At 42.2% G+C, this 25,882-nt stretch overlaps 1 protein-coding gene across 1 annotated transcript; it reads right to left on the reverse strand.

Annotated features, from left to right (window-relative positions):
• Positions 1-6,907: 6,907 nt before the first annotated feature.
• On the reverse strand, positions 6,908-18,930 carry LOC128341735 (retinol dehydrogenase 16-like). The gene is made up of 4 exons (XM_053288180.1): positions 18,618-18,930; positions 16,008-16,266; positions 7,774-7,931; positions 6,908-7,517 (listed from the first exon to the last, which is right to left on the reverse strand). The coding sequence occupies exons 1-4, from the start codon at positions 18,928-18,930 to the stop codon at positions 7,276-7,278; spliced, it is 972 nt and encodes a 323-aa protein (XP_053144155.1). The 3' UTR covers positions 6,908-7,275.
• Between the last annotated feature and the right edge of the window lie 6,952 nt (positions 18,931-25,882).

Raw genomic sequence — 25,882 nt, forward strand, 5'->3', positions numbered from 1 at the left:
GCAGCAACAATAACAACACAAGAGCTTGGATATAAGATCAGTGTACCTGTAAAAAAAGAAAGTAGTACATCACCTAAATGGAAGATTAGATTAGAAAATAAAATCTCCAGGCTTAGATCAGATGCTAGTAAACTGAAAGATATGAAAGACAAGAAGCTGAAGAATGAAAACACCAAACAGTATCTGACCCAAAAATACCACCTAGATTCAAGGAGAATTAGAGATGTCCTGGAAATAATCAAGCAGCAAATAACAGCAGTGTCAAAGAAGATTATCAGATACGAAGCCTGAATTACACAACACAGGCAGAATCTCCAATTCCAGTCAAATCAGAGATGTTTCTACCAAAGCATAGAAGGAGAAACTGCAAGAAACCTAGAAACACCAAATAAAGAAGAAACAGTGCAATTCTGGGGGAAATAATGGGACAATCCAATAGATTATAATAAAAAAGCAGGCTGGATGAAAGAGGTCAAAAAATGTAACCAACAAATGCAAGATCTAATAATAACACCAGAATTAATAAGTGAAAGAGCAAAGAAAATTAAAAATTGGACTGCACCAGGCGACGATGAACTTCATGGCTTTTGGCTTAAACACCTAACAAGCCTTCATAAACAACTGTCAAGACAGTTCAATCATATTTTGCAAGGAGGTGATATTGAACAATGGCTAACAACTGGGAAAACTCATCTCATCAAGAAAGACCCAGCAAAAGGTGCAGTTGCAAGTAATTATAGACCAATAACCTGCCTGCCAACCATGTTCAAATTATTAACTGGAATAATAGCAGATGAGGTAATGCAACACTTATTAACTAACAAACAGCTTCCAGTTGAACAGAAAGGAAATTGCCCAAACACCAGAGGCACAAAAGACCAGCTGCTGATTGACAAAATGATTTTAGGAAATTGCAAGAGAAGAAAAACAAATCTAAGTGTTGCAAGGATTGACTACAAGAAGGCCTTCGACTCATTGCCTCACACATGGACACTAAAATGTTTAGAAACAACTGGTGCCAGCAAAAACATTCAGATATTTATAAAAAAAAGCAATGAGCATGTGGAGTACACAGTTAACAATCAATGGCGAGACACTTGGAAAGGTTAGCATTAGAAGAGGTATTTTCCAAGGGGACTCACTATCTTCTCTGTTGTTTGCAATCGCCATGACTCCACTTTCACAAATACTAAACAAAACAGGCCTCGGATACCAAACATCTAAAACATCAAGTAAATTCAAACATCTGCTGTACATGGATGATCTGAAGTTGTATGGAAAGTCCCAGTCAGAAATTGAATCACTGCTAAACACTGTCCGTATATTCAGTAGTGATATAACAATGGAGTTTGGACTAGACAAGTATGCTGCATTAATAATGAACAGAGGAAAAATAAGAAGAAGGAATAGAACTGCCCAATGGAAGCAACATCAAGAACCTGGGAGAGAAAGAACCTTACAAATACTTGGGCATACTCCAGGCTGATAACATTGCACACACTGAAATAAAAGAAAAATCCTAAAGTCCAAACTCAATGATGGGAACACCATACAAGCCATAAACACCTGGGCTATACCTGTTATCAGATACACTGCAGACACACTGCAGGAATAATAGACTGGACCCAGGCAGAGCTAGAGACACTAGATCGTAAGACCAGGAAAATAATGACCATCAATCATGCTCTGCACCCCCACAGTGATGTAGATAGGCTCAGGTGGAAGAGGAATGCTGCAAGTCCATCAAACAGTAGAGGAGGAGAAAAGAGGCCTTGAAGAATATATCAAGGACTGTGAAGAAGATGCACTTCAAATGGTCAATAACGCAAAACTATTCAACACCAATGAAAGAAAGCAGGCCTACAAGAAAGAACAAGTCAATAACCGAGCAGAAAAATGGAAAAATAAGCCCCTGCATGGTCAATATTTGCACAATATAAGTGGAAAATCAGACATCACCAAGACCTGGCAATGGCTTAAGAACGGTTACTTGAAGAAAGAAACAGAGGGTTTAATACTGGCTGCACAAGAACAGGCACTAAGAACAAATGCAATAAGAGCAAAAGTTGAAAAATCCACAACAAACAGCAAGTGCCGCCTTTGTAAAGAAGCAGATGAAACAGTGGGCTACCTAATCAGCTGTTGTCAAAAGATCACACAGCGTGACTACAAACAAAGGCATGACAAGGTAGTAGGGATGATACACTCGAACATCTGCAAAAAATACAAGCTACCTGTAGCCAAAAATTGGTGGGACCATAAGATTGAAAAAGTTGAAGAAAATGAAGATGTAAAAATATTATGGGACTTCCGACTACAAACAGACAAACATCTGCCACACAGTACACCAGATATAACTGTAGTCGAGAAGAAGGAATAACAAGTGAAAATAATCGACATAGCAATACCAGGGGATAGCAGAATAGAAGAAAAAGAAATAGAAAAAATCACCAAATACAAAGACCTACAAATTGAAATTGAAAGGCTGTGGCAGAAAAAGACCAAAATAATCCCAGTGGTAATTGGCGCCCTCGGTGCAGTTCCAAAAGACCTTGAAGAGCACCTCAACACCATAGGGGCCACAGAAATCACCATCAGCCAATTACAAAAAACAACTTTACTGGGAACAGCCTATATTCTGCGATGATATCTATAATAACAACAGCAACAGCACTGATGATAAAATTCAGCCATCACAGGTCCTTGGGAAGGACTCCAGGTCTGGATAAAACAAACCAGACAATAACACCTGTTTGACTGTGTAAACAACAACAACAACAATAATGATGAAGAAGAAGTAGAAAACAAATGAATCTGGGCCCAGGCTTACTTCTTGTTTGCCCGCACAGCGTGCACTCCAGCCCAGCTAGCGTCTCACAGAGAGACTCAGGACTTGTTGCTGAGCTGGTGCTTGGATGGGGACAAACACTGGCAATATCTGGTTGGACAGAATTGGGGACTAGGAGCCTAGCTGGTGCCAAGATGAGGAGTCATGAATGGAGTTCGAGTAAGCAGGTACTCAACCTTAGCACTTGAGCACATGTGGGATTCTGAATGGACATTTCCTCTTTGTCTCAGTGCTGCCATCTGTCGCTTTTGTGGAAAACTGGCACGTCCTTCTATCTGCATAATAGACAGTAAAAAGGTGTCTATGGGGAAATGAAAAAATTTGGCCAAAGACATGGCTGGGCAGGGAGAACTGAAATTTGGCGTGCACATAGTGAAGGATTGTAGGGCTCTGTATATTTAATTTCAATTGAATCAGACCATCCAATCAATCATCTTTATTATGGTCAAAGACCAGCACAAGATATAGTACAGATTAAAATTATTATAACCCAGAAAGATACAACTAAAATGCTGGGAATCCATAGCTATAGTTAGACTATAAAATTATAATTAGTAAAAAACAACTCTAAACATTTGCGGGGTGATTAATAAAATAAGATAAAACAGGAGTAAAATGATGCTTATTAGGATACAATCCTAGAAGCTGTGGAGCGATTAATAAAGTCAACAGGCAGCCCATTCATTAATTTGTAACTTTTTTTTAAGCAACCCAGAAATTGTACTCCCATCTGAGAATCATGGCAAAAAGTGATTAACATCTGAGGATCTGTGGAGAAGTGACGTAACATCCGAGAAGCTACCACAATATTTTTTAATTTTTAAGTAAATAGTCACCTAAATAAAGAAATAAATGCACAGGGATGCAGGCAAGCAAGCAGATACATGGCAGAAGATGGCTTCCCCACTGGCCCAGCCATCTTTGCCCAAGGGAAATAAGAAGTGGACTCGGTTTTGTATTCCCACCACCAATTTGCACTCCAAAATCCTGATATGCTCCTGTAAAAATTGCCCCAAATTTCCCTGAAATCTCCAAAACCATATCAGATAATTCTGAACTGTCATAGGATTCCGTATTTTAGATCAGAATTATTTATTTATTTATTCATCATATTTTTACACCACCCAAAACTTACGTCTCTGGGCAGTTTCCAACAAGATTAAAAGTAAAAAATTAATTAAAAACAAAACCAAAAAATTTAAAAGAAAGAAATTTAAAACAATTTGAAATTTTAAAACAATATTCTAAAAACAACATTAAAACAATCAAAACAATATCAGTTAAAAGTCTGGGTGAAGAAATGCGTCTTTAGATACTTTTAAAAAGATGTCAGAGATGGGGAGGCCGCATTCTGGACCAACTGTAGTTTCCGGACTACGTACAAGGGCAGCCTCACATAGAGCGCATTGCAGTAATCCAGTCTGGAGGTTACCAGCAGATGTACCACTGTTTTGAGGTCATTTATCTTAAGAAACAAATGCAGCTGGTGTATCAGCCGAAGCTGATAGAAGGCACTTCTGGCCACCGCCTCAACCTGGGACACCAGTGAGAGGCTTGGATCCAGAAGTACCCCTAGACTGCGTACCTGTTCCTTCTGGGGAAGTGTGACCCCATCCAGAACAGGCAGATCAAAATGGTCTCTCGAATTCCAATCCCGCACAATGAGTACCTCCGTCTTATCTGGAGGTATTATCTCTGATAGTCTCCAAAATGACCAATATCAGACCTTTTCTGAATCAGATATCCAAAATGGAGGGGCCCGTGGCAGTGGCCCCAGTGGAGCTGATGAGCCACTTTCATTGAAGTGGCTAGTCAATAGAAGTTGTGCCCCTGGTCCCATGTGTATGTGCATGCAAGTTTATAGTTCTGGTGAGGGTTCCCCCCCCCACTTTACATTACATTTTAAGGGCTACTTGTAAAGTTCAGTCTTCTCTGTGCTGAGTATGTGCTGTACAGCAATGATAGCTTCCTTTCCATGCTAACTTTGGAAGGCATTTATTTTATTTTTGCATTTATATCTTCCTCCAGGGAGCCCAAAGCAGTGTACCTAGTTACGTTTACTGTCACAACAAGCCTGTGAGGTAGGTTAGGCTGAGAGATAAATGACTGCCTCAGAGTCACCCAGCAAGTTTTGTGGCCGTATGGGCTTTGGACATGTCATGACTGTTCTGCAGCAAAGACATGAAGGGGAGGAGAAGGAGTGGAAGGCAGGGCAGTGCGGGGTGTGTGTGGTGCATTTCCAAATCTTGTCCCCAGGCCCACTCCAATCTTTCTATTTCCCTGCTTCTGGTAGTTGTTGCTAATTTCTACCCTATGTCTCTTTTTAGTCCCTTTGGGACCGGGATTCCCACCCACCCATCATTGTTGTTCAATATAAATTTTACTGGAATGTGATATTCGGTATAAATATTTGGAGGAGGAGAAGATGTAGCAGGAGGCTGCTCTTAACACGGCTGTAGGTTTCCCCACTCCCTCAATGCATGGGAGAGGTGATTTTTGCTGATCTTCCTTGCTGCTTATAGTGTTCTGTTCCTTCTAGAAACATGTCCCCGACCTCCAGAGTCTTGCAGCTGTCCTTTTTGGAAGGCAGAGTGCACTTACTGAGGTAGGAAAAATCAGTGCATGTTGCTGCCCCCAGCACATACACATGAATGCAGAGGCGTATCTAGAGAAAACAGTGCCTAGGGCAAGCACTGAAATTGCACCCCCTGTCCAAATATCTGACACCCATCTTTCAGATAACTTTACCATAATATCAGCTCAAAAATACAAGTCAAGCTTGTTAATCTTTAAATATTTCAAAAACTATCTAGCAATGGACGTAGCCAGACCCAAAAATGCTGCAAAACTACAATTTTCAGTATGCTGGGGCTCATGAAATACTCAAATACTATGTGGAGGTGTACTGCCTATCTAATTCTCTACTATGCATTGGAGCATCGCTATTACGTAAGTTTTAAAAATAAATGGAGAACTTGACTTTTCCCAGATACTCTGAAAATAATTAAAGGATATGCAGAGTAAACTGTTTCACTGCTTGGAATATATTCTAGTATTTCAGAAAGACAGTTAAAATGAGAGAAAGAGAGCAAGAAACTCCCAGTGGGCCTTAAAACTAAGGATTTCAAACTGATTCAAAGATAAACTCACCATTAATAGCCATATTATTAAGACATCACATTTAACTCACTTATCACAAGAAGCCAAGAGCAAATGAATACAATCCTAACTCATAAGCTTCAGCTCAGTATTCACAAGCCTTGATTCTCTGTACATAGTGCCAAACTAAATATGTGTACAGTGACTTATATTATGTTAATTTTTTTTAAAAAAGATTACCTGTAGCCCCTTCAGGGGACTGTCTAAAGGCCATGGGGGTGTCTGCAAAAGTTCCTCCCCCCCCCGCTGGCCTCTAGGGCCTCCCAGGGACCATTTGAGCATCTGTGGTGGCCATTTTTAAAAATAAATTTTGTTTTAAAAAATGGCCGCTGAAAACAAAATGGCCACCACGCATGCTCAAATGGCCTCTGCAAGGCCTGGCATGGCCTAGGTTCTAACAGAGGCCATTTGAGCATGCGTAGTGGCCATTTTGTTTTCGGTGGCCATTTTCTTTAATTTTTTATTTTAAAAAATGGCGCCCCCCTTCAAGTGGCGCCCGGGGCATGTACCCTGCCTGCCTTACCCTAGATACACCCCTGCATGTATGCGCATACCCTTGAATGCTGAAGAAGTGGGGACACCTCTGGCTGTGAGGATGCAGTCTCCCGCTGTGTCCTTACTTCCTTAATCACAATCCCAACAATCATGACTGGAGCAAAGGGCAAAAAATGTATAAGCCAAGAGCTTAGAAACCAAAGGAAAATGAAAGGCACCTGTTTAAAAAGGTTACTTGATTATGAAGGCTGCATCCACTTACGCTATCACAGGATGCTGTTGGGGCATGTTAATTTTACCCCCAGTAGGTAAACAGCTGAGCACTAGGGAAGAGCACACACTCCACTTGTAGAGTAGTTAGCACAGAGTTTAGTTGTTGCAGCTCTTTAAAGAAAACACATGGAGTTTCTTGTAGAACTAAATACTAATATTTATTGGTTAAGTACACTTGGATAGGAAAGATCTTATCCTAATCTAAAGGACTACATTCTGAATAGGTAAAGAGGGAGAGAGATGTTTCCATTTGCTCTCTAAGAGGAATGGAAGGATTGTGGGGTTCAACAGGAAATACCTGAAGTGTAATATCGGGGGTCAGAGTAGCGAAAAGTAGAACAGGTAAGGAGACCCTTATTCACTATATCTATTCCCAATGCCCCTAGTCATTATCTATCTTTAGGATAGTTGGTTCAAAGGGTCGATGCACTGGAACACCATCTGCATACAGATGCAATAGGAGTGATGTCCTCTCCAGTTTGTTGGCTTGTTTGGATGAGTTAATTCTGTTTCTGCATCATAATCGACACTGTCTGGGCTGGCTTGGGCAGAATTAATTCCAATATGAAGTCCGCGATTGAAGCTGGCAAATAAGAGAGAGGAGTGTAGAGGAACTTTGCATCCCAGCCTGGTATGTAGCGAATACACGGGCGGCTGGATGTCAGGGCATGTTCGATGCAGTTGGTGACCAGGCAGAGGTTCTTGTTGCTTGTATCTATGAAAAGTTGCAATAAGTTGCGGTCTGTGTGTGAGAAATATGAAGCAAAGGAAAAGTTAGGTTCACAACAACAGAGGGGATATGCTGACATTTTTGGTAGCTGAAGGTATATAATAATTACTGCTTGTGGAGGTCCTCGACAAAGGGGAGGCAGGCACCTACTGTACAACAATCCTCAATGCTTGAGAACTGAGACTCAGTCAACTTGGTGGCCTTCATATTTGTAGACACACAACCCCCCAACAGAATTACTAGAAAATAACTTGTCCTTTTTACTCACAGCTCTCAAAGTATCGCTCTCCATAGGATTCCTTGATTTCAGAAGGGAGCCGGCTCCACACATCCCAGAAATCTTTTTGTGCATCATCATAAATAGGTGTTTTGAACGTCCCAGGCTCAACAATGCAGACTTTGACACCAAAAGGATGGAATTCTCGCCTGAATTATAACCAAAATATCATGGCATGACACTTCTGATAGAGCCACTATATGAAATTTGATTTTTAATTTGTACATTGTGCTCCTGAGAGTTATTGCACAGGATTGTTCTGCCCTTTTGGGTAGACCCGCCCTCCCAATAGCCACAATTTCCCTTTGTTTTTGAGGCCTAAATCAAGATGGGGAGGATGGAGTGCCTGACAGCAGCAATGTGTCCCACAGAGATGTGGATGCATGGAGGGCATAAGCAGTGTTCCCTCTAAGATGTACACATGTGCGTGCACTCACAATTTTTTTAATGTCAGTTCAGTTAATTTTAAATCTGACTCAGATTGAATCAGGAAGTCCCCATTCTGCATGCACACACTGCCTTGATACTGCTGCCCCAAACAAAACCTTTTCGCACGCAAATGGGGAAAAAATAAGAGGGAGCAATGGTTGTAAGCAAACACAATTGTGACATTGCAGAAAATCATTACTAAAAACCATGTGGCATGTCTACAAAGTCATCAACCATAGCTTCTGATTTCCTAGCTTTGGGGAGCTTGAGCCAATATAAGATAATCTTGACTCTGGTCTTAAAGTGGCAGGCTTTCAACCATAAAATGGTTTGTGTAAAGGCAATTTTAGCATTAACAGTGTTGGCAATATATATTTTATATATTTCTCAAACCATTGTAATATATTATGTATTATAATAGGGTCTTGAAACCATCATTGTTATATACCATGGTGCAACCATCAAGCAGTAACAGCTGTTCCTTTCATGTTACTGGAAGTTAACCCTGTCTTGACTGATGGGCAGTGACCTCTGGGGATCAGTCACTCAGCACACGATGGTTGGAACCTTGAGGGCCATGCAGGAGGAAAAGCAGACTTTTTTTGTTGTCAGTTGGAGCCTGGCTGTGCTTGCAACAGGATGGGTAACCATGGAGGTGGCTATTGAAAAAGACTGAAGATCCTTGAGAGACAAGATTGCAGGATACGTGAAGCTCATTATGTGAGTAGTGAGTTTCCAAGGAAAAGGGGTTTTAGTCTAGGGAACAGTTTGCTAGTTAGTTCGCGTCAGGAACTTTTTTCTTTTTGTGTGCTTTGCAAATCCTTACAACTGTTCTATTGTGTTTTATCTGTAATGTAAGAAACACTGAGCCTGTGTCCAACTATCCATCCAGGGCACTGCAAAAGTCTCTGTAACCTTTAAAGGGGCTTTTAAAGGTTCCTATATCCCTGTTCCTTGCAACTGGGGTGCTTTTTGAAGTATTATTCAAAACTACTGAGTGTTTCTTTTTACCTGTACCTAAAAGCTGAGAGAGCCTCAGACAGAAACTGTCTGTAGTATTTCTGAATAAAGATTTCCTTTTTCTTTTGTTCTTTTCAATTTTGATAAGCCTCTGAGTAGATTTTTAACTCAGGAAAAGAGGGCTGAAAGGCGTTTACTCTGGTGCAAGACATGTCTCAATTTTGTTTGCTCAGCAATGCTACCAAGGTTTTCTTACCATGCGTAAGCTACACGTGGTGGGTTTTTGAACTTTCCCACTAGTCAGTCAGTCATGTTTATTTACAGTCATAGACCAAAATTTAAAGCATACATAATAATACACATGATATAATAATAATATATACATGATATAAACAGAGACATAAGCTCATCCTAATCAGCCGTTTCCAGTTTGCATAATCTGGTTTACCATCTGTTGTCTAGCATTCTTAGCTGCCTCACAGAGCTTAGCAACTTCTGATCTGAGAGCAGATAGTTGATGTAGAATACATCTGTATGTCCTGGGAAGTCAGCCAGTAATGAAAGATAGACTCCTGTTCTCCAGAGCCGCAAGGGCATAGTCTCTGCTCTTTTGGTATCCCTCTAAATTTACCTTCTAGTTCAGCTGAAGGTAACACATTAAATCTGGCCAGTGTGAACATTCTGCAGTACTTAGTAATGGTAATTTTGTTGAAGTAATTCGCAGGTTTAGTATTATACATTTGTAGTCCCAGGAAAACTTCTTTAGAGATTAAAGTAGGGATGTGCACAAAACCGGTTTGCCTGGTTCGATTCGAATTCGAACCATCTTCGAACCAGGAGGGGGTGGTTCGGTTTTGGTTTTGCTCGAACCTCCCCCTGGTTCAGTTCGAATTCAAACTGGTTTGAACCGGTTCAGACACCCAAAAATTGGTAGGATGGTAGCCCGCACCCAGGGGTACCTGCCACCCAATTCCCAAAGCAATCGGACACTTGTACGATTTTTTAATGAATTTTTGAAGATTATTTACATTTTTTTCTCATAGGATATAATGGGACTCCAAACATCCCATTATTCCTTATTGTGGAGTACCCATGGGTGCCAACAACCATGCAAACCCCGAAGCAATCACACACCCCTATGATTTTTTATGAATATTTGAAATATTTTTAATTATTTTTCTAATAGGATCCGAACCAGCCCATATCCCCTATTGTGGAGCACCAAAGGGCACAAAAGTGGGGGTAGGTGGTAGACAACCAGGGGTGCCTACTATCCACAAAGTTCCAAGGAAATCGGACACTCCTCTGATTATTGGTGAATTTTAAAATTATTTTGGAATTCCTCATGAGAATAATGAGGATTGCAGCAAATGTATAGCTTCACGTTGGGGAGAAAGGGGTGTCCTAGAGTGGAGTGTGGTGGGTGGTAGTTCCCAAGGTGGGCAAGGAAGCTATCAGAATTATTTGAAAGGAATTGGGCAAAAGGCTGATTTTAAAGTGATTTTTGAAGTTTACACGTCTTTAAGGTTTTTCTCCATAAAGAAGCATGGAGGTGTCAGAAATGTATAGCTACACGTCGGGTTAGCAATGAGAGTGGATTCATAGTTTGTCATTGAAAATCTTATATGCTACCAAAGAATCTACACTCAGAACACTTCAGAAACAACAAAACCCAGTACCCCATGGGTTAGCAACCCATGGAGGTGGTTGGCACCCTCACTCTGGGCCACCCCAGCACCCCCCAAGTGCAGTTATGGGGCTGCTTAAACCTGCATTCTTCCCTATGGAGAAAATCCTTAAAGCCACTTGTGGGGTGCTGGGGTGGCCCAGAGTGAGTGGTGATCTAGTGCAAAGAGGGTGCCAACCACCCCCATGGGTTGCTAACCCATGGGGTACTGGGTTTTGTTGTTTCTGAAGTGTTCTGAGTGTAGATTCTTTGGTAGCATATAAGATTTTCAGTGACAAACCACGAATCCACTCTCATTGCTAACCTTAAAGACACATAAACTTCAAAAATCACTTAAAAACCAGCCCTTTGCCCAATTCCTTTCAAATAATTCTGATAGCTTCCTTGCCCCCCTTGGGCACTACCACCCACCACACTCTGCTCTAGGCCACCCCTTTGCCCCCGAAGTGAAGCTATACATTTGCTGACACCTCCATGCTTTTTTATGGAGAAAAACCTTAAAGACGTGTAAACTTCAAAAATCACTTAAAAATCAGCCCTTTGCCCAATTCCTTTCAAATAATTCTGATAGCTTACTTGCCCACCCTAGGAACTACCACCCACCATACTCTGCTCTACGACACCCCTCCCCCCCCCGACGTGAAGCTATACATTTGCTGCAATCCTAATTATTCCCTATGAGGAATTCAAAAATACTTTAACAATTCACCAGTAATCAGAGGAGTGTCCAATTGCCTTGGGGTTTTGTGGGTGGTAGGAAACCCTGTCTGTCTACCACCCACCCTGCTTTTGTGCCCCTAGGTGCTCCACAATAGGGGATATGGACTGGTTCTGGTCCCATTATACTCTATGAGAAAAATAATTGAAAATACTTCAAATATTCATAAAAAAATCGTAGTACTGTCCGATTGCTTCAGGGTTTAGGTGGTTGTTGGCACCCATGGGTGCTCCAAAATAAGGTATAGTGGCCTGGTTTGAGTCCCATTATACCCTATGAGAAAAAATAAAAATAATTTTCAAAAATTCATAAAAAATCGTACAAGTGTCCAATTGCTTTGGGGTTTGGGTGGCAGGTACCCCTGGGTGCGAGCTACCATCATACCAATTTTTGGGTGTTTGAACCAGTTTGAACAGGTTTGAATTGAACTGCTCCCTGGTTCGTTTCGAATTCGAACCTGCATCTCGAACCTGATGGCTGGTTCGGTTCGAATTCAAAACTTTGAACCACCCTGGTTCAAATTCGAACCGGTTCGCACATCCCTAGATTAAAGATCGATCAGTCTGCATTTCCATGTCATAGATCTGCTGCTTTAGTATCAGTCTTGCATGAGAATAACCCATTTCTAATAAACCATCCGGACTAAAGCCATATAAACTTATTTGGTGAGATATTGACTGCTTCCAACTAGAGTTAAATTTATCAATAAAAATTAGGTGAGCAAGGCCTGTAGAGAAGAAAGACAATCTTAACCAGAAGCTCAAAATGGAAAACCACATCCGGGCTTCCATCTTAGGCATACCAGTTTCAACCCTCAATATTACGTTGGGAACACATCTAGGGATCTGTAAAATAGATCTCAAAAACTTTGTCTGAAATTTCCCACTAGTCTAGAGAAAGAGAGTCTCCCTGGACATTCACACAAATTCAAGGGGAGTTAAGCTCTGTAATTAGGGCATGGTGGCAGCGATTAAGCTATTGAAGAAACAGTTTAAGTTTAAAGGAACAAAGGCTGTTCTCCAACGGTATCCAAGCTCTGTAGCAAGGTAGGATGAAAAGCCTTCCAAATGCATCTTCTGCTTAGCAGATGACCATTCCTTTCCTCCTATCTTGTTTTTACTCACAGACAATTGGAAAGTCGGAGCATACACAGCCCCCAAACTTGGGTAAGACACATTTCCTACCCTATTTATAATTGTATCCTATTAAGTGTCTGCCCCTGGCACTGGGGAAAGCAAAACACTGTGTGGAGGTTAGTACAGTGGGAAATGGTTCTCACTCTGGGAATTTCTTGCCAAAGTGCCACCCATTTGAAAAATACTGAAGGTCACTGACCTAGAGAGTTTTCCTCAATGTCAAAACAAAGACTCCCGAACCTAATCTAGGAGTTAGGAGAGTTAACATTTCTCCCTCTCTCACAACACTAGATCCAGGGATCATCCCATGAAACTGAACATCAGGAAATTTAGGACCAACCAAATGAAGTACTTTTTCATGCAGCACATAATTAACCTATGAAGTTCCCTGCCACAGGATATGGTGATGGGCACCAGTTGGATGGCTTCAAAAGGGGCTTTGACAAAGTCATGGAGGACAGGTCTATCAATGGCAACTAGTCTGGTGGCTATAGGCCACCTCTAGTCTTAGAGGCAATATGCCACTAAATACCAGTTGCAAGGGAGCAACAGCAGGAAAGAGCGCAAGCCCTCACCCCCTGCCTGTGAGCTTTTTGGAGGCATCTATTGGGCCACTGTGTGAAAAAGGATCCTGGACTAGATAGGCCTTGAGCCTGATTCAGCAGGGCTGTTTGCATGTATGTGTTCATGCATTTGTGTTATATATGTGTGTTGGTTTGTACATGTTTCTGTGGTGTTTGTGGTGCATGTTTGTTTCTGTTTGTGTGTGTTTGCATGCAGATCTGTGTGTGCTGCATGCATGTTTGTGTTATCCAAACCTGCACATTGTACATCAGTCATTTTAACCAAATTTGGAGAAAGAGACATCAAAAAACAGTGGATAAAGTTTGAGCAAAAACAGATGAATTTGTCAATTTTCAGCACTTTAAAACTTTCTTTACCTGTGGCAATTTTCATTGAATCACTTTTAAATCATCAGATGTGTAGACTTTATCTAGCAGGCCAGGCATGCCAAGTTTCAGATTATTAAAAGCTTTGTTATATTTTTAAGCAATCCAAACTTTGAAGCTTACTTTACCCCCCCCCCTTTTTTCCTGCTTGCCTTAACTGAAGGGGCACTCTTGTGCCCCTCTAAGTTCATGGGTTCTGGAATCCGATTTGTGGAAACCAGAATTTATGCGTACTAGGAAGTCTAAGAAATGAGGCATAGGATTTAGTTCTGTAAGGTTTTCTTACCATGCGTAAGCTACACGTGGTGGGTTTTTGAACTTTCTCACTAGTCTAGAGAAAGAGAGTCTCCCTGGACATTCACCCAAATTCAGGGGGAGTTAAGCTCAGTACTTAGGGCATGGTGGCAGAGATTAAGCTACTGAAGAAACAAAGAGAGAATGATTCAGCATTTTTCTTCCCCTCACGTGAGCTTGCTTTGAGACAAAGCCTAGGTTAAATCCGCTACACATGGTATGTAAAACACTGTATTGGAAGGTGCACATTGAATGCTGGGAAGTGTAGTCCTTCCCAGCATTTCCTCCATCAAGCTCTGATGAGGAGATTACACCTCAGTGCTCAATTTGTGCCTTCAGAGATGGTGCTGGGGCTTGATAGGGCTCCATGTCATTTTAGGCTGCTTCACACAATCCACAATAGAGTAGCAGACACACCCTACCCATGCTCGTGAGCTGTGCTCATCGTCTGCGAGTAAAAAGCAAGTTAGGAGGAAGTGCTCATCTCGAAGCAGCAACTGGGCCAGAGGGCTCCATCCAACCCAGCAGCGGTATCCACTGTAGGATGAAAAGCCCTCCAATCCATCTTCTGCTTAGCAAATGACCATTCCTTTCCCTCCTACCTTGTTTTTACGCACAGCCAATATGGTGATTCTCTTTATTTAGCAGGGGGAGAGTAAATGGCCTTATCCACTCCCAGAACAGTACCTCCAGTGACTGTTGCTGGTGTTTATTTTTATGTTTCTTTTTAGATAGTGAGCCCTTTGGGGACAGGGATCCAACTTACTTATTTATTATTGCTCTGTGTAAAACGCCCTGAGCCATTTTTGGAAAGGCAGTATAGCAATCGAATAAATACAATAAATAAAAAATTTCCTACCTTGTTTATAATTGTAGGTTTCCCCACTCCCTCAATGCACATCTGCGGGAGAGGTTATTTTTGCTGATCTTCCTTGCTGCTTATAGTGGTCTGTGCCCTCTAAAAACATGTCCCCGACCCTGAGAGTCCTACAGCTGCCCTTTTTACAGAGGTAGCAAAATCAATGAATGTTGCTGCCCCCAGCGCATGCCCATGCATGCTGAAGAAGTGGAGACACCTCGGGTCTGTGAGGATGCAGTCTCCCGCTGTGTCCTTGCTGCCTTAATCACTATGCCAAACAGCATGACTGGAGCAAAGGGTAAAAAATGTATAAGCCAAGAGCTTAGAAATCAAAGGGAAAGGAAACACACCTGTTTAAAAAGGCTGCATCCGCCTAGGCTATCAGAGGATGCTGTTGGGGCATGTTTATTTTACCCCCAGTAGGTAAACGGCAGAGCACTAGGGAAGAGCACACACTCCACTTGTAGAGTAGTTAGCACAGAGTTTTGTTGTTGCCGCTTTTAAAGAAAACACATGGAGATTCTTGTAGAACTAAATACTAAGTATTTATTTGTTAAGTACACTTGGATAGGGAAGATCTAATCCTAATCTAAAGGGCTACATAATGAATAGGTAAGGAGGGAGGGAGATGTTTCGATCTGCTCTTTAAGAGGAAAGGAAGGATTGTGGGCCTCAACAGGAAATACCTGAAGAGTAATATCAGGGGTCATAGAGATAGAGACAGGTAGAACAGTCAGGGAGATCCTTACTGTCTTTACTCCCAATGACCCTAGTAGTCATTAGGATAGTTGGTGCAAAAGGCCAGTGCACTGGAACACCATCTCCAAACACAAGCAATAGGAGTGATGTCCTCTCCATTCGATGACTGGGCAGAGGTTCATTTCCCCCCACCTTTCACTGCTTGCCTTAACTGAAGAGGCACTCTTGTACCCACCTAATTTCATGGGTTCTGGAATCTGGTTTGTGGAAACCAGAATTGATGCATACTAGGAAGTCTAAGAAAAGAGGCATAGGAGTTAGTGCTGTAAGTAATGAAGGCGAGAAAACAGTCCTGTAAGTTTCTAATTCTGTCCTTGACAGCAGTCACCTTTCCACCACCTGTTATTCAGCCCGGTTACTCTGTCTTTAGCTGGAGGACCACTCTCATGCCACTTAATCGAGAAAGAGGAAAGCTGCAGAACTGCTATTGTACCTCAGACTGTCTGAGAAGGATTCTATGCCATACTTGGATGGAGAATAACCTCCAGCGAAGATTGAAACTCTTCCTGCCATACTGCTGAGGTTGACTATCCTCCCTCTGGCTCTTCTCACCAGGGCCATCATGTGCAGCGTCACATCGATCGTCCCAAGCAGGTCGACATTTATTACCTTTGCAAAGTCATCCTTAGTCAGCCATTCAGTGGGAGCCACTGGAAAACCTATACCTGCATTGTTTACCAAGCCCCAGAGCCCTGTGTGAGGAGAGAATATACATATTAAAAACTATCCCTATCATTCCAACTCTTTAACTATCTTAAAAATGGAATATATACATCTATTGTAGCTTTTATGTAGCTGTTGTACTATATATAAATGTTGATACATATTCTAGAATATAAAAAACTCTGTATTAAGTGCAAAGTTGAGTCACACATTCACTGATGTACCAAAAGGCATGGAGATTGTAAGGCACCCAACCTTAACATCTTTACTGTGTAAGCAGTAAACATGTTCCTCCATATTATATATTGTGCTCACCTAATGCACCCACTCCTTAATTTCCTTAATGACCTTAATCTCACATGCTAGCAAAATAAGGCTCAGGATCATCCAACACAGATTAGAGGCCTATGTGGAAAGGGACATGCCAAATGTTCAAGCTGGTTTCAGAAAAGGCTGAGGAACAAGAGACATCATTGTTGATGCATGCTGGATCATTGAGAAAGCCAAAGAATACCAGAAAGTACGGTAGTCAATATGTGCTTTATTTACTACAGAAAAGCCTTCGATTGAATCAACCATGTCAAGTTGTGGAATATTCTTAGGAAAATGTGCATCCCAGAACATCTCATTGTTCTCATGGGAAACCTATACATAGGACAGGAAGCCACAATCCAGATGGAATATGGTGAAACAGACTGGTTCCAGATCAGCAGAGGAGTAAGACAAGGCTGTAGATTATCTCCTTCTTTATTCAATGTATATGCTGAACAATTACTGAGAGAAGCTGGACTGGAAGAAGAGAAGCATGGTTTTAAAGTTGGAGGAAGAAACATCAATAACCTGCGTTACGCTGATGACACCACTTTGATAGCTGAGAATGCAGATTATCGGCAAGCTCTAGTAATGAAAGTCAAGGAGCATAGTGAAAAAATGGGACTACATAAAGAAGACTAAACTAATGACAATGGGTACAGCAACCAACCTCCAAATTGACAATGAAGACATTGGAGTGGTGGATAGCTTCTGCCTTTTAGGATTGGCCATCAACATTAAAAGATCCAGCCATCAAGCAATACACCACAGATTAGCAGTTGGTAGGGTTGCAATTAAGGCCTTTGAAAAGATATTTAGATGCTGTGACATGTCCATACCTACAAAGATTAGAATCGTTCGGACAATGGTTTTCCCCGTGACACTCTATGGATGTGAAAGCTGGACTTTGAAGACACAAGATAGAAAATGTATTGATGCTTTTGAACTTTGGTGCTGGAGAAGACTTTTGAGGGTACCATGGACAGCTAGGAGAACAAACAAATGGACCATAGAACAAATCCATCCAGAATTTTCCATTGAGGCACAAATGACCAGGCTCAAACTATCATATTTTGGACACATTATGTGAAAACCCAGCTCATTTGTGAAGCCCACAATGCTGGGGAAAGTTGAAGGAAAGAGAAGAAGAGGACCACCAGCAGCAAGGTGGGTGGACTCAGCAATGAATGCACTACTAAGGGACCTTAAAGGCTAAGTTGAAGACAGATCTTCCTGGAGAGAATCTATCTATGTGGTCACTAACAGTCAACACCGACTTGATGGCACTTAACCAATCAATCACATGCACTCACAATTTCCTTATTTCTTTGCATGTTGAAGACAACTATAAAGTTGAGGCGGTGGTATGCTAATTAACAGTGCAATATAGTTAGATGCTCAGCTTTTTATTTTGATCACCACTTTCTTGCAAATATTCTTTTTTATAGATAGATTTTTACCACTAAAATCAGAAAACTTTGTACACAACTGACTGTCTTCAGATAATCTCTTGGGCTAAACTCTGCTGTGTGAGGATTTAAATGTTTCTCTTCACACCCCTCAAGATAGTCATAAATACGGAGTGTGCTTCCTCCTTTTTGTTACCAATTTGTACCCCATAGTGATCATAGAAATACTTGCCCCCCTTTTCACCTGACTCAGTCTTGTATCCCTCTCTACATCCTTCATTTCTTGACTTTGCCACTTACTCCCTAAACCAATATGTAGCCTGTTAGTACTAACAAATGCAATTTCTTCAATCCCTATGGAGACATAGGGAAAACAGGGAATTGGTGTGCACACTGCAAACAATTCAGACTCCTGCACTTTAGCTATTCTTTATCAGTTTGATCTACAGCGATATGCAGATTTTCCTTTCATGCCATGTGAAGCTCCAGTTTCCAGTTTCTTCTGTCAAGCAGTTGTTCAGGTCACCAGAAGAACCAGGGTGATATCATCTGGTCAGCTGGTAATCGTGACTGCTCCCCAGAACATTGGAAGCTGCATGTCTTGCCTCATCCAGGTACAACATAGATACCTGATGAGAGAAGAAGAGAGAGTCAGTCACCTTTGTTCCCCACGCATCCTTTCACCCACTCGGTTGCTGCAGCCACACTCTCCGTGCTGGTGATATCCAGGATGGTGGTTCTCAGGCGCTCCGAGGTGGCCTTCTGCAGCTGCTCTGCTCCCTTCTCAGTAAAACAAGCTGCCAATACCCTCATGCCCTTCGCATCCAGCTGCCTGGCAAGCAGGTTTCCAAAGCCAGAGTCACAACCAGTGATGAAAATGTGTTTCTCTGTCAGGGTGTCCACAGTCTGTCTCTGCCGGTACCATCGGTGAAGGACGTAAATCCCCATCAGGGCAGCCAGGTACAGCCACATGGCTAAAAGCTTCAAAGAAGGAAGGAACCAAGTGGAATATCTGGAGTGGTTATGATTTCCTCAAGTCCCTGTTTCTTGTAAGCTGAGCAGAGCAGGATCCAATGACTAAGAACAGTAGCAGATGAAGTCAAGGTAACAGGACCTTTATCGCAGCCTCCTCCCTACTCTCCAAAGCTGCTTGAGAGGCAAAAGAGATGTTGCTTGAAGAACAGCTGACAGACTGGTGAGTCTTGCCTCTGGGGAACTAAGACATCTTGTACTGGTTGCTGTGAACATCTGCAACCATGTTACAAGTTGAGATCCTGGATACTGCCTGAGGCCCAGGGTGTAGCAGCTTTATAGCTTTACTCAATATAGCTTCACAAATATACAGTGGCATAATGGTTGGAAACAAAGGACTCTAGCAGCCTTGCCCTTACTTTCCACAACTGCTTTATGGTTTAGCAGACTTTGCCTGGGGTACAGTTGACAGCCTGCTCCCTGCCCCTGGGCACTAGGACTCCTGGTGCTCATTTTGGTCAACAGGGTACATATGGGACGTCATCTGTGGTCCATGGTATTGAAGCAGGAGCAGCTGGGACAGCTCAAGGGAGGGAAGAATAGACTCCCTTGCAGCTCCTGAACCATTTTAAACAGCTCTGCTAGACAAGATTGAATGGAACTGAATGGTGTTGGTGAAGTCAGATTTCTTTGCCACCATCGCTGCCACAAAGTAGACCCCAATAGCTTGCGTTCAGTCTTATTCACTCCGAGTTTTCTGCCAACAACGCTCAAGCTGCCTACTTGTCTGTTTCATCTCTTGCAATTCTCCTGTATACCAGGAGGAGAATGACAGGGTTCGGAAGTCAGGCAAGGATGCTTCAGTGCAATCATGTCAATCACCCTAACTCAGAGGTGCACCTAGTTAATTTTGGAGCCTGGACCTAAAGACCGTTGGAGCAGTGTTCCCTCTAAGGCGTCCGCACATGCGTGCACTCACATGTTTTTTGACCCCACTGAGGAATGCCCCATTCTGAATGCATGTGCGTACAAACTGCCTTGATACTGCCACCCAGAAGACAATTCATTCTGCACCCAGATGAAAAAATCCACTCTCATTTCCTACCATAGAATCAACTCTCAGATGAACACCTCAGAAACAACAAAACCCAGTGCCGCATGGTCTTGTCTTTTTTGTGGTGGTTGGCACCCTATGTGCACAACAACACAACCTGCTCTGGGCCACCCTGGTGCTCCTCTCATGGAGTTATGGGCCTGCTGAGACCACCTGAATAATCCGCATTATTAACCCTTCACCAATTTATGAAAGTTGGCTTGTAGCAGGCACCCATTGGGGCAACACTACCCTTCCCACTCTTCTGTCCTCTGAACACCTCTTCTGCCTAGAATATGCCCCAAAGACATGCCATCTTCAAATTTTATTTTATTTTTTTGCTAAAAATCACTATTTTGCCTAATCACTCTGAAATCTTTTTGGTAGCTGCCACCCATTCGGGCAATACCACCTGACCTACTGTGGCATTCCTAGGAGGAATGAAACACAGGCACCCACCACAGGCATATGGGCGCTCTCTGTTCCCATTGTATCATAGGGTGGATGCAACACACAACAACAGCAGCAACAGAGCTTTGCAAAGAGCAAGGTTTCCAAAGGTCACACACACCACATCCACTTTCCCCCACAATTCCCACCAACTATCTCCACCAACAGAAACCACAGGAGCAAGCGAGTGTGATATTGCAGATGCAGACTAGGGCTAACAACAACATCAAATGCCCTCCCTCCCCCAAGCATTTCATCAACAAGCAAAAGACACAGCTACATCTGTGGCACCTGGCCATAAGCGGTTAAGTAAGTTCAGAATGGTGCAGAACAGGACTGGCAGTGAAACACCAAGGTTGGGCCCCGCTCCCACCTACACAAGTAGAAGTGTGATGACAACAACATTGGCACACATTTTTAAACAAAAAAAATTGATGATGATAGAACTCACAATATGACCCAATCTTCATTGCAATTGCAAACGCTCAGAGAGAGAACCTGTCCTGTGCCCATCCATGAGGTCACCAGAATATAGGCACAACATCAAACCAAGGCATTTGAATAGCATAATATATACTCCTAGACTAGTGACTGTGTAGTGGGAGAACAACATATACCTGTGTGTGTTTGCTCTGCAAAAGGGCTGGGGTTGGGTTAGGGTTAATTTTTGCAATGTCCTCGGAATGCTATATGCAAGACAGACAGGCCGAGACACAATATGTGAGGGCACCAGCAGCAAACTTATCCTTGGACACGGCTGAGGTTGGGGTTGCCCCCAACCCCAATGTGACCGAATGTGACCGAATGTGACCGAATATGACCGAACTTGAACAGTTCTGTATGGAGGAGTGGGCAAATATTGCTCCCTCTAGATGTGCAAGGTTGATAGAGAAGTATCCCAACAGACTCAAGGCTGTTATTAAAGCAAAAGGTGGTTCAACAAAATATTGACATGGGGGGGGGGGTGATCCTTTTTCAATCTCAGTAATTCTTGTTTTTTGTCTCTGACACTTTTTCTGGACTGTAATTGTGATGTTTTTCAGTTGGATGTTATAGGTTGCATTGGATAAGTACAGCTGGTGAAGGGAATTTTCTTTGTGTTTTCATTTCAGGATGTAAGGGAACCAGAATTTAAGGTCTATCAAAGGGGGTGATTCTTTCCTATACCCACTGTAGATGGTAAATTCACATTCAGGTAATGACAAAAAAGTCAAATTTCTATATAGGCTGAATGACTGTGCTCTAGAACAGATGGTCTTGGAACCAGCCAGAGAGAAGGCAACCTTGGACTTAATTCTGAGTGGCACCCACTGACCCAGCATCAGGTCAGTGTCATCGATGCTTTAGGGAACAGTGACCATAGTGACATGAAGTTCAGTATACATGCGAGGAGAGAATCACCAAGGAAGTCTAACACAGAAACTTTGAATTTCAGAAGAGGAAACTTCTCCAAAATGAGGAGTATGGTGAAAAGAAAGCTGGAAGGGAAAATCAGGAGAGTCACTTCACTTCAGAATGCATGGAGTTTACTCATAACCACAATACTTGAAGCCCAGTTAGATTGTTTACCCAAAAGGAGGAAAGCTACCACTATGTCCAGGAGGATGCCAGTATGGCTAACAGGTAAAGTCTGTTGAAGAAGAAAAACGAGCATTGGCGGAATACATCAATGAAATCCAAGAAGAAATGCTACAGGAAGTGAGTAAGACAGAACTGTTGAAATAAAGGAATCAAAGGATGAATACAAAAAATAGCAGATGAGGAATCAGCAAAAAAAAAAAAAAAGGCACAACATACTATTGCATGGTCAGTTCTCTAATGACATACAATTGAAAGTCAACGATAGCACAACATGGCAGTGGTTAAAGAAGGGGACACTGCAGAAAGAAATGGAAAAATCTCATTTTTGCAGTCCAAGAACGATCACTACCAACAAATGTTATAAAAGCAAAAATTGATAAGACCCAGAAAGACAGTAAGTATTGGTTATGCAAGGAAGCGGATGAGACAGTTAAACACCTTGTATGTTGTAAGAAAATTGTGCAGACTGATTATAAGGAAAGACACAATAAAGTTGCTGCGATGATCCAGTAGAAATTTTGCAAGAATTACAAATGGCCAGAAAGCAATAATTGCTGGAATCATCTGATTGAGAAGGTCACAGAAAATGAGGAGGCAAAAATCCTTTGGGATGGGATTTTCGAATACAAACTGATAGGCATTTAGTGCACAATATACCAGATCTGACTGTTATCAGGAAGAATCGAGCCCTGATAACTGATATTGCAATCCCAGGGGATAGATGGGTCACTGAAAAACAATTGGAGAAAATAACTAAATACAAGAAACTTCAGATTGAAATTGAGTGGCTCTGGGAAAAAAACCACACAATAGTGGTGCCCTTGGTGCAGTACCAAAAGAACTTGAACACCATCTTGACACCTTGGGCATCGATCAAATTACAACACATTAACTACAGAAGGCCACACTACCCATTGCAGCACGAATACTACAATGCTATCTTTAATTTTTCTTTAGTTATCCTAGACCCTTGGAAACAGCCCATAATTAAAGTACCAAATCCAGTCAATAACATCTGGTAGAGCTCTTTGCGAAGATGGCATCTCAAAGAGAAGCATCTGGCTAGCAGTCCAGATGTTTTGGCTCCCATTTGGTCCAATTATCTCTCATCATTATGATGGAGATCAGATTGTATGTAGGGCTAAGTCCCCCCCCCCAGTGGGGGGAGTTTGGGGAGAGTTCCCTGGATGAACCCTTGGAATAAACCTTTCTGCGTAAGCAACAGGCTGAATGAAAGAGGCAAATATTATCAAAGCCTATCCACTTTTTCTTTCCTAATTAATGTCTGAGAGGCTACAGCTGGGAGTATGCAATATCTTTGGTATTTTTATTCTGCATTTCTGAACCTCTTACTGACCTTGCTAGAAGCAATTATGGAATGATTTACGGCGTTAAGAAGAGGGCTGCTGGAAGAGGATGTTGACCGATGAAATTCCACTGCTTGGATGCTTTTTCTTCCTTTCTTTCGCAGAGCCTACCGCCTATAATTTTATCAGCTTAGTTTTCAGCTAGAAGATTGTAATTTTTACTTTGAGCTCTGACTTATTCACTGCATTGGAACTTCGCCGTTGACAAGATATTTTATGGCTGGTAACTAAACATTCTGTTTTCTGTCTTACATTTCTGAACCTTCACGAGAAGCTTTCTTGCTTGGGAAGGGGTATTTTTAAATTTATTTTTCTTTTGGATTTTTGGAATCATCATTCAACAGTGCAAGCCTTTGAAATTCAATATCAGAAAGTGGAAAGAATAAATTGGAATGAAACAGGAGTCTTAAGACTTTTCACATTTTTGCATGCATAAGCTTTTGTATGGAGTAAATTCCGGCATATTATGTCTCCGGCAGAATACCTTATCTCTGGGCCAAGAACGCACTCAAAACTTTTCAAGGTTCTTAGGTTAACCCTTTACTGGATTTATGGGTCTCCTAACTGCTCTGTTTTTGATGCAGTGTTCTTTTTCAAATTCAATGAGATTCTGCATTTCCTTTGATTTGCTTCCAGATAAAAATGTATAAAAATGTATTGAAGTTAATAATCATCATCATCATCTTTATTACGGTCGTTGACCAGCACAAGTTGTAAAACAGTAATACTATACAGTAAATGCAATATAAGGAAAGTGTTGCAGTATTACGGAGATTAAAATTGATGTAGCATTAAGACTGAGGGGGAGGGAATCTAAAAATACAAAATTTTAAAACATGATATAAAACACAAACAGAATAGATAAAATGCATGTAAGCTAAAAAGGACTCAGCCAAACACTTTGTTTCAGTCAAAAAGCAGTATAAAATCAGAACAAATTTAAAAGAGGGGATAATCAGCATTCTATGGGGTCCTGCTCAGCACAGAGTCACTGAAAATGCTAGTAAAATACTAGTGAAATAGATTAAAATAAAAGGGCAGCTTATTCCTGCTTATTGAACAATTACAACTCCAAACACAGCTCAGCTCCCAATCTGGGAGGAGATATACAATTCAGGGGCTCTATAAAGTGTTAGCATTGAATTAGCTACTTTAAAGCTGGCAATACCTATCCCCACATGCCCAGCTACAACTAGCTGAGATATGAGTACAAATTGCTCTGGCATTGTGTCGTTTATTTGTCCATTTTTAGGCTCTTCCGAAAGCGAAGGGCTGCACTGCAAAATTTGGCTACCTGTCTAGTGGAAGAGGAATTACTTCCTTCCAGGAGCCTGGCAGTCATCTGAGGTAGATCGAGACCTGGGAATTTGACTGTCAGAGGGTGAATGAAATCCCGGCGCAGGTCTCTGTAGAGCAGGCATTCCAATAGTACATGGGTAACTGTTTCAACTTGACCCTCGCCGCATGGGCAAAGCCTCTCCCCATAGGGGATCCCTCTGTATCGTCCCTCTAAAAGGGCTGAAGGCAAGGCATTACATCTTGCCAAGGTGAAAGCTTTTCTAAGAGGGGGCACCTCCAGGGCAGTAAGATAGGGTGCTGGGGCCAAGCAATACCTAACTGATTCTTGGCACTGAAAATCAGGTACCCTTGCCATGTCTGTCTGTCTCTCAATATCCTCAATTCTCTGTTTGATGGACTTCCTAGCTGTCTCCAAACTTTGCGTGAGCAGGGCGGACTGATCGAGGCCCAAAGAAGTCATCTTTTGGTTCAGTGAACGCTTCCAAGTCGACTGGTATGAGTCCGCTAAGACTAGGCGGCTCAGCCCTATCTCTGAGGAATGGACTCTCAGCCAATAAAACAGCGCCATTTGCCAACATCTGGCCTCAACTCTAACGAGGCCCGCCTCCAGTCTGAGCCTCACATTGGAGGTGCATTTAGGGGTTTGAAATAATGCTCTCAGAAACTTGGACTGCACCACTTCTAAGGGGAACAGATCTGTATAGGGACCCAGTTGGGCACCGTATAATAACTGTGCCAATGGTTTCGCCTGAAAAAGTTTTATGGCCGCGGGGATAAGATGCCCACCCCTGGATCTATAGAACTGCAGAATAGCTCGGGCGCTGTTTTGAGCGGCCTGGGCCACGTGCAAGGCATGGGCTCGTCTTGAACCAGATGAGTGAACAGCTACCCCCAAATATACAAAGTTTTGGACCTGCTCTATCCTTTGTCCATCAATTTTCCAGACCCGTCTCTTGGGTCTCCTAGCAAAGGAGAGCACCTTTGTTTTCTGGTAGTTGATACTCAGCCGTTCAGTCTTACAGTAGACTGCCAGTGCCCCTAAGGCCCTCCTAAGCCCAACTGGGGTTCTAGCCAAAATGGCCACATCATCTGCATACAGTAGCACTGAGATACTTCTTCCAGCTAGCTTCGGAGGATGGAATTCACAACTATCTAGCTGGGT

The sequence above is a fragment of the Hemicordylus capensis genome, chromosome 2 (assembly GCF_027244095.1).
Source record: "Hemicordylus capensis ecotype Gifberg chromosome 2, rHemCap1.1.pri, whole genome shotgun sequence".
Classification (NCBI taxonomy): Eukaryota; Metazoa; Chordata; class Lepidosauria; order Squamata; family Cordylidae; genus Hemicordylus; species Hemicordylus capensis.

What these genes read in the sequence shown, in the direction of transcription:
- LOC128341735 (XM_053288180.1), bottom strand. Translation starts at nt 18,930, where the DNA reads ATGTGGCTGTACCTGGCTGCCCTGATGGGGATTTACGTCCTTCACCGA. An exon ending in TCCTTCTCAGACAGTCTGAG is followed by an intron (nt 7,932 to 16,007) that starts GTACAATAGCAG and finishes GTTATAATTCAG; the next exon opens with GCGAGAATTCCATCCTTTTG. An exon ending in AGAGCGATACTTTGAGAGCT is followed by an intron (nt 7,518 to 7,773) that starts GTGAGTAAAAAG and finishes TCTCACACACAG; the next exon opens with ACCGCAACTTATTGCAACTT.